The following is a 15,616-nucleotide window of genomic DNA, read 5'->3' as shown; positions in this document are numbered from 1 at the left end:
TCTTAGCCGTAGTTGGTAGCGGGTAATTTTTAATTGTGATGAATTTGGTTTTCCCGTTCCAAAACCTGAATTTCACATTTTGTAACCTAAGACGAAGTACTTTAGCCGCGAATTTACATTTGGAAATATATTTTTAACCCCCTTCTTTTAGTAGCATAAAAATTTCCCACAGGGCCTAAATATGCTAATCAATTATATTACTGTTAACTACTATGTCATCTAGGTGTGTGGTGTATTTAATTATGGCAAAGCACACTAAGGCTATCTGCCTAAGGGGAGGGATGCCTACGTGGAGGACTTTCTAAGGGAAACTGACTCGTATACACATTACACATAGGGAAAACCACGAAAATGCCCATGCAGCCAGCACGTTCGCGGGATTCGAACCTCGGACCGAACTACCAGCGTTCAGAGACTTTACCACTCGGTCGCTGGTGGGCCAATATGTCATCTAGAGTGATGAACATAGACGTGTTTAGTACAGGCCTTAGAGTTATATCCATCGTCCGCTGAAACATAGCCGAAACTCTGTATAACACAGATGACAATCTTAGAAGTGCATACATTTTGTGATAAACGCTACATTTTGCATGTTCTCAGGTCCCATGTCTATCTGAAAGCACACAGACATTAGATCAAGTACTGTCATATTCTTTATCGGCCTAATTTTCCTAATAACATCCTCAATTATTGGTATGAGGTGAACTAGATATTTAATTAAGTAATTAAGGTTTCTATAATAGACAGCAAAGCACCACGACTTACGCTCTGTTGGTGATAAATTATTCTTTTTCAGACTCTGGAAATATGTTTTACATCATGCTATTTGAAAATATATGCTTATGCTATATGTCTAAAACTTTAAAACTTATATGTCAAAAATTAGCCCCATAAGTGTATGCAAAAATATATATAACTTTTAATACATCGTACAGTATGTTGGTTGGTATTATCTTTTTTCACTTTGGAAAGATTATAGTAGTATTTAAATATATTTCAAAATATCATCACTTTAATTTTTTTGAGATTCTAATTTTCAAACAAGTTGAGTGTTTTCTTAAAAATCCTTAGGCAAACTTGGCATTTCTCTACAAAATTATGTCAGGTGTTATAGGCCAGTAGCAGAGTATAAAATTATATAAAATTATCATCATACATTAGGGGGGAGGTTGCGTAGAAAGACATTTTAAAACTGTTTCTTGGTTAGGTTTATTTGATTATGGCAAAGCACTTGAGGGCTATCTGCCTAGGGAAACTGGTTACACATTACACATGACGAAAACGCCTGTTCACCGAAATTCGAACTCTGGACCGAATTACCCATGTTCAACTTTACTACTTAGCTCGCTGGCGGGCTGAACTGTTTCTTATATACAGTTGTCAAAATAATTATTAGTCTAACAATAATGTGATGCTAATATGAAAATGGAATATAATTGAAATTCTGGTAGGAAAGAACTGTCACAGGTATTGTGTGTGCATGTATATGTATATATATATATATAATTTATTTACTGAAAAATATTGATTTTATTTACTGAAAAATATTGATTAATATATATATATATATATACATTATAAGTATGTCTATTTAAATTATTTCAATGAGTAACGAAGTATTCAACGAGGAAGAAGCAAGTACGTTTGTACTAAAAGGAAGAATTTAGGGCAAAATACTGCTAAATTCTAAATTTAAATGTAGTTTAAAAGTAAGGAGAGATCCAACTCATCAGTAAGAAGACATGAATTTCACCAAGGAGTGTAATACATGATAAACAGCAATGTAAAAATCTAAGAATCTAAGATATTTACCTTACTGCAGAAATTAAAAATTAAGAAAGTAAATTAGCAAAGATTAATCTCCCTTGTTTGGAGCTTCGTAACAGAACTTGTCAAGGGAACAGTTTTTGAAACTCCATACCCAGTCGATTAATTGGATAGCCAAGAAAAATTTCATTTCGACTAACTCACTGAGACTTGGAAGCGTAGCTCTTAATCAATTAATCAATGAATTAGTAGAATTAAGAGTCTCATTGAATTGTTACTTTTCCCTATTTGTCTTAGCTTTCCAACATAATATTATGAAAAGTGAAACATTTTTACTTTTTTACAAAAAACAAGTATACGAATTTCTGTAAAAATAATGATATACAAATAGATAAAAACCTGTGAACTCATGAAAAAGTTTTACTATTTAACAAGTAATAAGGAAAATTAATTTATTAGTCTCTGTTTAAGTAATTAAAACAGTCCTGTAAACACTTAGAAAAGGAGTGTCTCGAAAAAAATAGAATAAAAACTTTTTAGAACAATGCCAATTTTAAATGAACTAGAGTACAATGGTGCGAATTTTCAATTAAATAGTACTAATATAGTAAATTGATCTACGAAAAGGGAAATGTATTGGCTGCAGAGCAAAGTAAAAATTGACCTAAATTGAGCAGCTTTTGTAAAATCTAAAATAAAGCAAAAAGAAAATGTACTAGTTCAATTGAATAATAAAAGCTTAATAAAATTAATATAGAAACAATAGAAGTTCTAGTAGAAGAGAAAGCCAATTCTTAAACGAAAAAGAAAGATTGCAAATACTATTGAAACTTCTGAAGCTAAATTTAAAACTCTCTGAAAAAAGGAGGGCTAGTCTGACTTACTTAATTCGAGCGTTGCATGGAATGTCTTCTTACTGATGAGTTGGATCTCTCCTTACTTTTAAACTATATTTAAGTTATTTCCCATGTGCCATATTTTAAATACCGGTTCAATAGGTTGTTTCGCTGTAATTTGGTTTCCTAACTACTTTTAGTAATTTTACTTAATCACTTGTTCACCAATATGCACAAATGTGGTTTGTGCTACATTAATAAGAAGATCAATGATTCATTAATGTGATTGTGAACTTTGATAAATTTGATGTAAGAGTACAATATGAGACAATAAATTCCCTTTTATATCTAAGGGTGTTCCAGAGTATCATATTAATATATAATCATAACAAGAAAGCTGCTTAGTTAAATTATTATGTGGTATGAAAAGTGATCCTATATTTTTTATACACTGAGTACACAAAATTCCTTAGCTGGCATTTGTTTTCATAACCATTGATCGTAGCATTGGTCGCAGACATATGCAGAGTGTGTTTACACATTTTTAGAACTATTTCGGGTCATTTAATTTATGTTTAAAATGTAAAGATTTTTTTTTAAATGTTTGCTCTGATAGCCTTTTTCTTGGACTATAAATGTGCACCTTGGTCTCCATGATAGAAGGGCTTTTCATAAGATTTGCAGGAGCGTTGATTTCCATTCCTATTCCACTACTTTTCAGAGTCCATCAATCATGATGGGTTTTTCGCTTAGAAAGAGTTCTGTTCAAGTGATCAAAGGCACAATAGTCCATAGGTGAAATATAAGGGGGGTTCCCAGTAAAGGGGGGTTCCCAGTACTACACTGAAAAGGTATGAATGCAATACCTGTATCAGTCTTCATTTTTCTCAATGCAATTTTACTTTTCGAAGTATGACTTGTTGATTTGTTTGTAACCCTTTGAAAGTCATTAGAATAAAGCAATAGAATTTCTTTTGTAAATATTGGACGTAAAAACTTTTTCTTAATAGAACGTTGAGTTGATTTTAACGTTTTTTCCCACTTTTCTTATTTTAAATTTCCCACTGTAAAAGAATCTTGCGACAGTTATAACTGAATCTTTCTTTACACTGATGGAACCAGGTTTGTACATTTCTCCCCCTTCATTTTCGATAATAAAAAGGCTTTTTTTTATTGCAATCATTTAGGTAAATCGATGATTCACCGAGGGTCATGATGTTTTCCCATTTGTCTGTGTTTTGGGCTGTAATTACGATATAACGAAAACTAACTATTTTAGAAATTCATCTTTCATTTATCCTTAATCTAATCGCTCAGTTAGCATCCATTCAAAGCGAAACGAAAAGGAAAATAGTCTGTCACAAAAATTATATGCACTGAGAAGAAATCGAGCCACAATCACGAAACTCGGCAGAAATATGGTCTGGTAAGAGATATGCAATTAAAATTTGCATATCTTTGTCCCAATTTAAATTTGCATATAATTTAAATTGAGACAAAGGTAAGTGCGCTATGCCCATATGAGATGCGCATCTGGGAGAGATTAAAAGCATGACTGCTCGTGCAATAGGGCTATTCAAATGAATCTGTCTACTTAGACGGTATTGTGACTAGAGATGCCTCTGAGACGTAACCGGCAGCATTACGAACAGTTGGACTCTGAGAAGGGGCGTATAGTAGGCCTCAAAGAAGCGGGTTGGTCGAACATGCGTATCGGCCGTCCCCTCGGTCGGGTCGGATATGGTAGTTGCTCGGTTTTGGAGATAATGGATTACGGAAGGGATAGTCTACCGTCGCGGAAGGTCAGGGTGTCCCAGGAACACAAATGAGCGCGAGGATCACGCAATCATAAGAGCGGCCACCAACAACGTCGCTAGCATCAATTCAACGCCATTTTCCACCTTCCAAGCATCTGGTGGTATCAAGAGAAACCATTCGGAGACGACTGGCCGATGCTGGTATATGCTGCCGACGTCCATTAAGACGTCTACCACTCACCCCACATCACAGACAGTGTCGAGTGGATTTTTGGCGAACTCGGGCAAGCTGCGATGTGACCGACTGGAGGCGTGTGACCTTCAGCGATGAATTCCGATCCCGCCTCAGTGCTGATGACCAAAGCACACGCGTGTGGAGGCAGCCAGGCCAGCGGTCCGTCCGGGTATTTGTTGTTGAGTGGCATACGGCGATTACACAAGGTATTACAGTGTGGAGAGCGATTTGTTTTGACACACGATCACCTCTACTTGTCCTTCAAGGCACTATAACTGTTCGCAGTTACGTGAACGACATTTTAACACCGGTTGTATTGCCTATGCTGTCAAGTCGCCCAGGTGCTATTTATCAGCAAGACAACTTTCGTCTACATACTGTGCGACTCTTCCAACAATGTCTTCAAGGATATGCTGTACTCCCGTGGCCTGCCAGGTCACCAGACCTCTCGTCAATAGAGCACGTTTGGAACATGTTTGGAATGTAACTGCAGCCGTTCCGGTATATTGGTGAACTAACTGCTGAGTTGCAAAGATTATGGCATGATCTTCCGCAGAGGGTCATAGGTGACATACGTGATTCGATGCCACGCTGTCTTTCGACTTGTATAGCTGTCAGAGGTGGCTATGCTGCTTACAGATTTGTAACCTTTCTGATTTTATATGATGCGATATTACCATTAGAAATACTGTAGTTGCTACTGGGCTTAGTGTCCATTTTCTTTAAAAACGTTTTAGAACTCCCTCAACATTTTCGAGGTCAACCTCCATTTCTGAGAAGATGGTTTCGTGATCTTTGCAATCTTCGCCTTTTAAAACACCATAAAATTCACCTTTAAGTTTGTTGAGACATTAGGTATTTTTTGAAGTAGGCAAGATGAAAAATGAGCAATCGCTTTCGCCGGGGATCGAACCACGGACCTCTGGAATACCGGCCCAGCGTGCAGAACCACTACACCATAAAGGCACTTTAAGAAGGTGGGAGAAATTCCTTATAAGTTCTTCAAATTTATTTGAAATGATTTTAAAATCGTCAGCTTACATTCCAGTTCTGTAGTATCGACCTTTGGTTCATCATTAGTCACAATCGTGTTATTTGTACTTTCACATTATCTCTTTTTTTGAATGAAGACAATAATATCTGATGACGCCATTTTTCTAACGTGAGCAAGTTTCTCAAGAAAAGGAAATTTAGTTCAAATATTGCCGACATGCTCCGCCGAAAGAAGACCAATATTTTGTACTATAACTACGAAATAACGTGAATTAACTATTTTTGAAATTCATCTTTAATTTATTCATAATCTAACCATTCAGTTGGCAGGCATTCAAAGCAAAATGGAAAACAAAATATACTCAAACCACTAAGAACAAGAAAAAACTATATTTGCTTATGCCAAGGAGGTTAGAATACATGGAGATGGCGTCCCTGCTGTCGCAATACGAGGAGAGTGAAGCCGGGGGAAGCAAATAAGCCACGCCTCGTGAGGGCAAGAAAACGCTTCCCTTACTATGTGAAGTGAGGTTAAACGTCAGCTTGTTTGAAGTTTTGAGTGTGTTTTCTGATTTCTTATGTGAAGACGTGAGAGGGTTATAAGGTACTGAATGGTTACATTGAAATAATGTCTACATTTCGGATTTCATTTCCATATAAAAGAATGTTTTTTTAACATGCATAAATAAGTAGAATAATTGAAATGTGCGTTTGAAAAGCCGTCAGAAAAGAGTTTGAGTATTTTCTCGGTGTGACGTGCGCGAAGAAACATCTATAATTCTCAGATTTTTCTTCAATTAATGGTTTGAGTATTATACTCGTAATTAACTGAGTTGTAAAAGCAAAACGGTAAGTAAACAAGGGAAGGGGGAGTGGTCAGCTCATCGTGGAAAAGAAAACGCGTTATTTTAAAGGTGTGATCATATTATATTACAAGTCATATTTTATGTATTTAATTTTATTTTCTGTTCAAGTAAATATTTAATAACAGGATTTAATTTGGGGTGAAATTTGTGGGAGTTTTAAAAATAACAATGCAGGATTTAAATATTATTTTTTATCATTGTTCATGCAATTTAATATTTTTCAAAACGTAAGTAGTATTTCTAACATGGAAAATTGAGAATTATACCTGTATATATTTAGAATAACTAAAATATAATCAATTAATGGTTTGAGTATTTATTTATTTATTTTCACAATACCTTTATTGCTAGCATTCATTAATGACAGCATGTAATTACATAATGCATTTCTCATTTAACTCATTTTAATGGAATCAGTCCCTTTGTACATATATTTTCCCTCTGCATATCCTGATAATCATTAGAATTGATACAATTATCAGCCCTTGCAGCCGTTTCCTTGGATATGTTTTAAACATGCACAGCAAATTTTTATCTAACTTTGAGCAAAGTATACTTAAATAAATGATAGTATATATGTTAAAAGAATATTTACCTGTGAAATGTAATACCGGATCCTGCTATTCTTCTATTTGTACAGCCGAAAGCGACGCAGGAATTTACCATTTTGGCAGGAATAAAAATTGCTTCTCGGAACAATATTGCAGCCGTCTACAAGATGATAGAAAATGTAGAAATAAAATGAAATGGCGGGAAAAAGTGAAGGAAAAAGCGCGCGAAGAATCCACGGTCTTTAATTTACGAAACTGGGTGTGGCTAGGTTCTGCCTCATTGGCTGAAGAGCTCGTCAATCTTTCTAAAGCCACGACTACTAAGGGCATGCTTTCCCCCACTTTTTGGCTTCACTTGGACTGCGCGCAGGGCATCTCCATGTATTCTAACCTCCTTGGCTTATGCGCATTACAAGTTTCGTTGCTAGGCAAAGATAGCGAAGGAGAAAAGAGCTCGCTTAGCAGACCTTCAGACGCAGACATCTTACTAAATATTTATCATACAGGATTCGATAAATTATTTAGCCCTGAGCCAAATTGTTTATGCTTGGGCAAAAGCTGGTGAACATTACGTTTTTTAATTTTTATAAGTTGTAAATATTGCTTTAGTATTTTATTTATTGTTTCTACGGATGTATTTAAATTCATGTCCGCAATTGATTTTTCGTCGGTGTATTATCTCTTGTTGCCAAAAATTTAACCTTAAAAAAATTAGAAACAAACAGTACGTACCTTTTTCGGGCATTCACTTAGTTTATTCTGGTCATGAGAAAGCAATGACTGACAGTTTTTCTCTTTCCGATTAATAATGTTGTTTACTTTACACCTAAAAATTTTAATACCATGTATTTCACAACGTTTTTGAATTACGGAATAGGAAAATTTCTGTTTGGAAAGCGCAAAAACATATCGTTCAATTCACAGCTTGTTTACATGCGGCATTTTGAAAGAAGATTTAATTTAAAAGTAGAAGACGGTATTTCTCATTTCATTTAATAAGCTGTTACCAGAAATTTGTATTCCAAAAAAAAATTATTTTTTAATTCTTTATCAAAATCGTTCTAAAAATTTCTAAACACCCTCTGTTCATCCAATTAGAAACTGGTTTATCCTAATTTATTTTTTAACTGATCACTCAAGGAGGACAATAAGTTCCATTTTCTGTTGCTGTAAAATCCTTAAAAATCAGAAAAATTAAAATTAATATCTTGGTCAATTTTTGTCACATGGAGGTTAAACCTTTTGTACTTCATATTTTATAACGAGTAATTAATTATAACAAGCATAAAAAGATTTAATTTTTATGAAATTGATTTTTTTTTAAATTTTAAAATGCCAAAGCATAAATATTTTTGTCATTTAAAACATTTTTGTAATTGGAAGTGTATGTCTACAACAAGCAGTTGCAAAAATAACAGCCTAACTAATAAATAATATAGGTAGGGACTTTTGTGGACATGTATATAGAGGGAATGTGTTGATCTCTGATTGCACCAGTTTAAGGTGTTTTCAATGATATCTCAGTTCTCATTAATGCAAAACTATTTTTATATTTGTTAAACAGTACTGAATTTCAGTACTGTTTAAAATTTTGTAATGTTACTTTTTTGTCCACACTTCATGCTATATATTTTATTAATTAATGTTGTGTTTTTAGATAACTGTGACAACTATTGGATATGGTGATACAGTTCCAAAAACCTGGATGGGGAAAATAGTTGCCTCATGCTTTTCTGTGTTTGCCATTTCATTTTTTGCTTTGCCAGCAGTAAGTTCTTCTTTGTTTCTGAAATAATTAAATAAAGCATTTGTGAGAAATGTGTACAGTTTTTAAAACATGATTTCTGTTTCAGCAACTTCTGAATATATCCTAGTCATTTTCCAGAGGTTCGAATTCCATGAACGGGCTGGCTGCATGGGCGTTTTCGTGGTTTTCCCCATGTGTAACGTGTATACGAGCCAGTTTCCCTCACCTTAGGCTGATAGCCCTAGTGTGCTTTGCCGTATTCTCAATACATACACCTAGTCATTTTCCACTTTCTGTTCATGTTAAAATCATTGATGATTGGCATTTATATTGAATCTGGACTTAAACTATGAAGAGAATCGTACCTAGTCATTGAGTTTCATTGATATGCAAGTCATACTAGCTCTTCAACTAGAAAAGGGGTACAGTATATTGATTGCCTTATGTAAGAAACACGTTTCTGCAGCTTTTGTGAGCAGTAGCTCTACATATTCTTATATCAGTTTTTCCTGTAAAGTCACATATGAATTGCTCTTAAGTTACATGATGATCATATTTGTACAATAAATACAGAAAGCAGTTTTAATGTGTCAGTAACCCTTGCCTGCAACTGATCTTCACAATGCCTAGTATTTCTACTGCTAAGAAATTATCTCAATATCGTTGAGATAATGCTTTTTGGAATATTGAAGTCTGGGAAGATGTTTAAATGTATCACCTTCAGCTTCTTATCTAGTAAACATTTTCAATCACTGATATTTGCAATAAAGATGTCTTTTAAACATATTGAGCAATATCAAAATCTTTATTAGTTCATGGGCATCCTGAAACTCATGATATATGCACAAATACTTCAGGATTTTTTTTCATTTGTGTAAAGATTTAAAAAAAGGTGAATCAGAGGCCGATGATAATTAAGTAGAGGCTTTATTAAAAGATGGAATTTCACGCACATAGCACAGCACGTTTCTACATATCACACCAGGAAACAACTACAACTGTTGCCAGATCAACCTAAGCAAAAGTATAAAACAGTTATGGTTAAAATACAGGACATTAAAACAAGAACGGGGAGTGCGTGTGATTATTCTCAACACCCTCCCTTAATCACATATTATTTTACATTTATCTCTTAAATAACACAATCTTGGTTTAGGCAAGCATTTTGTAAACAAATCAGCTAACTGATTTTCACTAGAAACATATAAGAGATTTATATCGTACAATTTTACAATATCCCTAATATACTTTAATTTAATATCCAAATGTTTTAGTCCAGCACAATTACTTTCATTCAATATTGCTTTAATTACAGACTGATTATCCTCATAAACTGAAACTTTAATATTGTCGACTCCTAAAATTTCTTTAGATACATTATAAAATACAGTTAGGTCTTGAATAGCTTTTGCTAAAGCCAAAATTTCTGCCTCAGTAGAGGACAGAGCAATAGATGTTTGCTTTTTAACAGACCAAGTTACAGGACAATCATTAAAGAAAATAATATACCCTGAAATAGATTTTCTATCATTTGTATCTGATCCCCAATCAGCATCAACATAAACATTTAACATAATATCAACACTATTAGATTTACAAAATAATAATTTCAATTCAGATGTCCCTTTTACATATCAAAGAATTTGCTTCAGACCAGCCCAAGCACTGTTAGTGGGTTGTTCTTGTATCTGACTCAGACAGTTCATAGAAAACAGAATATCAGGACGAGTTGTTATAGACAGATACAGCAAAGCACCTACAAGTTCATGATAAGGGCCATGAAATCTTTCACCAATCACAAAATTTGATGAAGTTGACTTAAAGCACTAGAGGAGTATCAGATGGCTTACAATCTAACATTCTAAATCTATTTAACAATTTTTCAACATAAGATTTTTGGCCTAAAGTAAGTTTGTTCTGTGAATATTCAAAACTTATTCCAAGAAATTCATTTGCAACTTCAGCCTTGGACATCTCAAATTCATTTCTAAGTAATTCAATCACAATTTTTACCTCTGAATCATTAGAACCAGCAATTAGCAAGTCATCCACATACAGCACAATAAATATTTCACTCTGTTTAGTTCTTCTTACAAAAGTACATGCTTCACAGTTAAGTTGTTGGAAGTTTAACAGAATTATAAAATCAGTAAATCTCTTGAACCACTGCCTCGGTGCTTGCTTAAGTCCATAAAGACTCTTAAGAAGCTTGTACACACGATCACTGTTGTCACTGTAGCCCATTGGTTGTTCCATGTAGCTTGTTTCTTGGAGATCACCATTCAGAAATGCAGTCTTTACATCTAATGCATAGATTTCAAGATTCTTTTGAACAATGATAGCCAGCACAAGTCGAAGTGATGATGTACTAATTACAGGAGCATAGTTCTCAAAGAATCAATACCTGGCTTCTGTTCAAAGCCACGAGCAACCAATCTAGCTTTGTAAACATTGTTTCGTTTGATGCGCAACACCCATTTACAGGATATTGGCTTTTCATCCTTTGGCAAGTTGACTAACTCCCACACTTTATTTTTATTAAGAGAAGCTATTTCCTCATCCATGGCTTTCCTCCATAGGACTTGCTCTTCTGTCGGCAATGATGTTATATCCTCATATGTTACTGTATCAACAGTTGACACATTAGCTTCATACACAAAGTAATCATTCAACTTTACAGGTAATTTTATATTTCTTCTTTGCCTAGTAATTTCTTCATGACTTTCTTCAAGATTTCTGGATTCTACATCACTTGAATCATATGTTACTTCATCTTTAGCAGGATCTTTACTTTCTATGGAAAAATCATCTTGAACTGAGATACATTTCTTTTTCTCTTCATTAAACAATACATTTCGAGAAACCACAACATGATTTGTGACTGGGTCCAGTAAACGATAACCCATGGTAGAGTATCCAATAAAAATCATCTTTTTTGATTTTGGATCCAATTTCTTTCTTAAGTTATCAGGAACTCTCATGTATGCATCAGATTCAAACACCTTAATAATATTCAAATCAGGCGGCTTCCCATATTTGAGCTTATAAGGTACATTTTCAACAGTCTGATTTGGAATTCTATTCTTAAGATATGCAGCTGTCTGTACAGCATAGCCCCAGAAGGATTTAGAAAGCTTTGCTTCACATATTAGAGCTCGGGCCTTCTCTAAAAGATATCTGTTGGCTCTCTCAGCCACACCATTTAAAGGAGGTGAATATGGAGGAGCAGGATCTATCATAACACCATTTTTCTTGCAATAACGAGCTAGTTCACCAGACACGTATTCGTTGGCATTATCACACCGAATTTTGTAGGCATCAGGATTCTGCTTTAGGAACAATTTAAACACTTCATTTATGTCACTCTTGTGCTTTAAGAGATGCACTTCAGTAAATCTAGAAAAATCGTCTATGATTGTAGCAAAATACTTTTCACCTTCCCTAGTGGGTGTATCAATGGGACCACATATGTCAGTGTGTACCATTCTCATCGGCACATGCTCTCTGCTTCTAGGACCTTTGTTCATAGGAGTGTTGGAATGTTTTGCTAATATGCACTCTTCACAAAAGCTTGAAGGTGACTCAGATACTGGCAAACCCATTTCTTTTAATATTTTATCAGATGAGTGCCCCATGCGCCTGTGCCATAATTCTGCACTATGATTTGCAATGTATGTTGAAGCTTTAACTGGTTCAAATTGACTCACATACTGTCCTTTCTCATTGAGTTTAGCAAACTCAAATTTTTCATTCCTCTTTTCAATAACAGCTACATCATTCTTAAAAATTACACTGTAACCTGCTTTTTGAATATTTTTCACAGATATTAATTGACCGTTCAACTCAGGCACATATAACACATCTTTAAGTAATATTTCTCTTCCATTTAATGTTCCAGGTACTGTACCAATACCTTCTACCTTTAAAACATCATTTTTCGAAGCACATGCAACAGTTCCAGAAAAAGGTTTAATTTCTTCAAACCACTCACCTTTATTACACATGTGTGTAGATGCTCCAGAATCCAGAATGAAATTTCCAACAGGCTCACCGACCATGAATGTTACTGCAGCCGATTCTCTATAATCTGATTTATGCTTAAATCTGCAATCCTTCCTGTAATGCCCTGGGCATCCACATCCAAAACAAACTAATTTTTTCTTGCAGAGCCTGGCAATATGACCTTTACTTTTACATTTGTGGCAGATGATATCACGCTTATCAGCGCTAAAAGCTACGTTATTACTTGAGCCAGAAATACGAGAATCGTAAGAATTTCTCTCACCTTGCAATTCTTCAGCATTCAAGAGCCTTTGCATAACAAAGTCCAGCGTAAGCATTTCATTTGGCTGGTTCTCAATCGTCGATTTAATAATGTCGTACTCAGAAGGTAGCGACATCAACAAATAAATAATCACATCCATATCTTTGACTTCAGCACCCAAAAGCCGCAGTTCATTTACGATAGCCAACAGTTCGTTAATATGTGACTGCATACTGCAGTCTCGGCGTTTCTTCAGTGTCGATAATTTCTTTCATACTAATATTTGACTAACTGCACTCACCTTATGGTATTTATTCTTTAAACTGCTCCAAATGTCACATGCAGAAGATTCACTCGACATGGTCGCCAATATGGCATCATCTAGAAGGGTTAGCAGCAATGCGTAAGCCTTTTTTGCATCTTTGATTTCAGCAACTTTCGTTTCATCCGCTTCAACGTCTAAATATTTATCAAGTTCTTTGGCTGCAAACACAGCTTCTACACTGCGCTTAAACAGAGAAAAGTTTTTACCGTTAAACGGCTCAACACAATACTTTGTGTTCTCATCACACAAAGTGTTTAATTAAGTAATTTTAAGTAATTGTGTTTAATTAAGATTCTCATCACGTGCTGCCATTTCAAATTTCACTTAACGCATGATTCCGTTCCAAACAAATAAGTTCCATAAAACAAATATAAATGCTTCGCCTCTAGCGTGTTCAATATCAGAACCACGCTCTGCTGTAAAGATTTAAAAAAAGGTGAATCAGAGGCCGATGATAATTAAGTAGAGGCTTTATTAAAAGATGGAATTTCACGCACATGGCACAGCACGTTTCTACATATCACACCAGGAAACAACTACAACTGTTCCCAGATCAACCTAAGCAAAAGTATAAAACAGTTACGGTTAAAATACAGGACATTAAAACAAGAACGGGGAGTGCGTGTGATTATTCTCAACAATTTGCTTTTACAAAATTTTTAATAGGTAATTGTGTGGTCAGTGGAGTGTTCTGGTCGGTATTTTCATTTTTGGTAGCTTCAAATTACATACACATTTGTTTACTTAAAAGTTTTAGTCATCAAGTTTGTACCAATTTAATTTTACGTACAAGTGTACGAACTTCATTTCTGAAAACAAAGGGAAAAGAGTGTTGTTCCGTTCATACGTAAATAGCTCATGCATATTTTGAAGGCTACAAATAAAAGCAAATTTGTCATATTTATTGAATAACTTTTAATTGTGGACTATGTTGATATTTTATTGACACATACTTTGTCAACTAAGGATCACAAAAGTTGCTTTTCTTTTCCCTTCATTTCATAGTTGAAGTTTTTACATTAAATTTATAATAATGTTTAATTAAGATTTCAAGTTTTCATTGTTTTTCATACTTTTCTAAAAATTTTTAATTCTTTCTTTAAAAAGGGCATACTTGGTTCTGGTTTTGCACTAAAAGTTCAACAAAAGCAACGTCAAAAACATTTTAATCGACAGATTCCTGCAGCAGCAACATTGATTCAGGTAATCAAATGAATTAATTTGTTTATACTATTAAGTACATAAATGATGATTTTGCTAGTTTTATATATATTTTTTGAGCTGCAAGTTAATTTCGTAAGTTTATGCTTTTTCTATGCTGTACTGAAAAGTCTCATTTTCTGTCACAATGGTGAAATATGCATATGTGTGCAATATATTGCTTACCATGCTTGCTCAAGCTGTGCAAATTTCTCAGTACGTTCCCTTTTAATCCTTCGTGTAACAATGCATAAGTTGACATTCCTGTGTTCTTTGTTTAGTATTTAGTATTCATCATTGTGGTAAAGCATTTTAAAAAAAGTGTCAATTTTTCTTAGCATGACTGCTGTGCAAAAATACCATCTCTCTATACTTTTAAATTAAAAATAGCTATTTGTAAACTTCTAGTGCATTTTAATGACCATTAAAATCAGAAGCAGGGTCGGTGCTAGAGCTGGTGCACCTGGTGCAAAATCAATCTGTCCGTAACAAATATCAGTCTGTACGATCCGTTTGATACTTGTTATAGGTGGCAGGATTTAGTGACAGGAAAATTTTTAGAATTTAGAGAAGTAATCTGCAGCAAAGTTTAGGGATGGCTAAATTTTTTCTACTTCAAGAAGGCATTGGGCAGCAGAATTCAGGGCGGAAAAATTTTTAGAATTTAGAGAAGTGCTGGGCCAACAAAGATTGCCCAAGAAATTGAGGTCCAACAAAGATTGCACCGGGCGGCAAAATGCTTAGCGCCGGCCTTGATGAAAAGTTAATCGAAAAAGTCGAACACTTATGATTTTCATGAAAAATGGGTACTTGATTACTTTTTGCAATAAATGTTGTTGCTGAATCTGCTGTGCTTTCATAGCCATTACTAAAAAGGGTAATGTGGAGAGGTATTTTCTTAACTTTATGTAACAAATATCAAACGGATTACCCACAAAATAGTGACTTGATTAAAAATAAAATTACAGATTTTATGGCTGAATTTAAGAGTGCAACTAATTGCTTTTAAAAAGCCTATATTGAAATCACAAACAGTGACTATTGCAGAATTCAAAGGAAACCGTATTTTAGTAAA

General features: G+C 34.5%; 1 protein-coding gene across 2 annotated transcripts in view; it reads left to right on the top strand.

The window, feature by feature from the left end:
- Positions 1–15,616, top strand: part of LOC118191145 (potassium voltage-gated channel subfamily KQT member 1-like) — a 144,931-nt gene that overhangs the window by 93,397 nt on the left and 35,918 nt on the right. For both annotated transcript variants that reach the window (XM_035361949.2, XM_085807798.1), the window contains exons 9-10: positions 8,663–8,773; positions 14,449–14,544. In XM_035361949.2, coding sequence (XP_035217840.1) covers positions 8,663–8,773; positions 14,449–14,544 — 207 coding nt within the window. The remainder of the gene's footprint in view (positions 1–8,662; positions 8,774–14,448; positions 14,545–15,616) is intronic.

The sequence above is a fragment of the Stegodyphus dumicola genome, chromosome X1 (genome assembly GCF_044657685.1).
Source record: "Stegodyphus dumicola isolate Sdum_Otavi_A_Nest chromosome X1, ASM4465768v1".
Taxonomy (NCBI): domain Eukaryota; kingdom Metazoa; phylum Arthropoda; class Arachnida; order Araneae; family Eresidae; genus Stegodyphus; species Stegodyphus dumicola.
The sequence above is the reverse complement of the archived record's forward strand: the minus strand, read 5'-3'. Positions and strand labels throughout refer to the sequence as shown.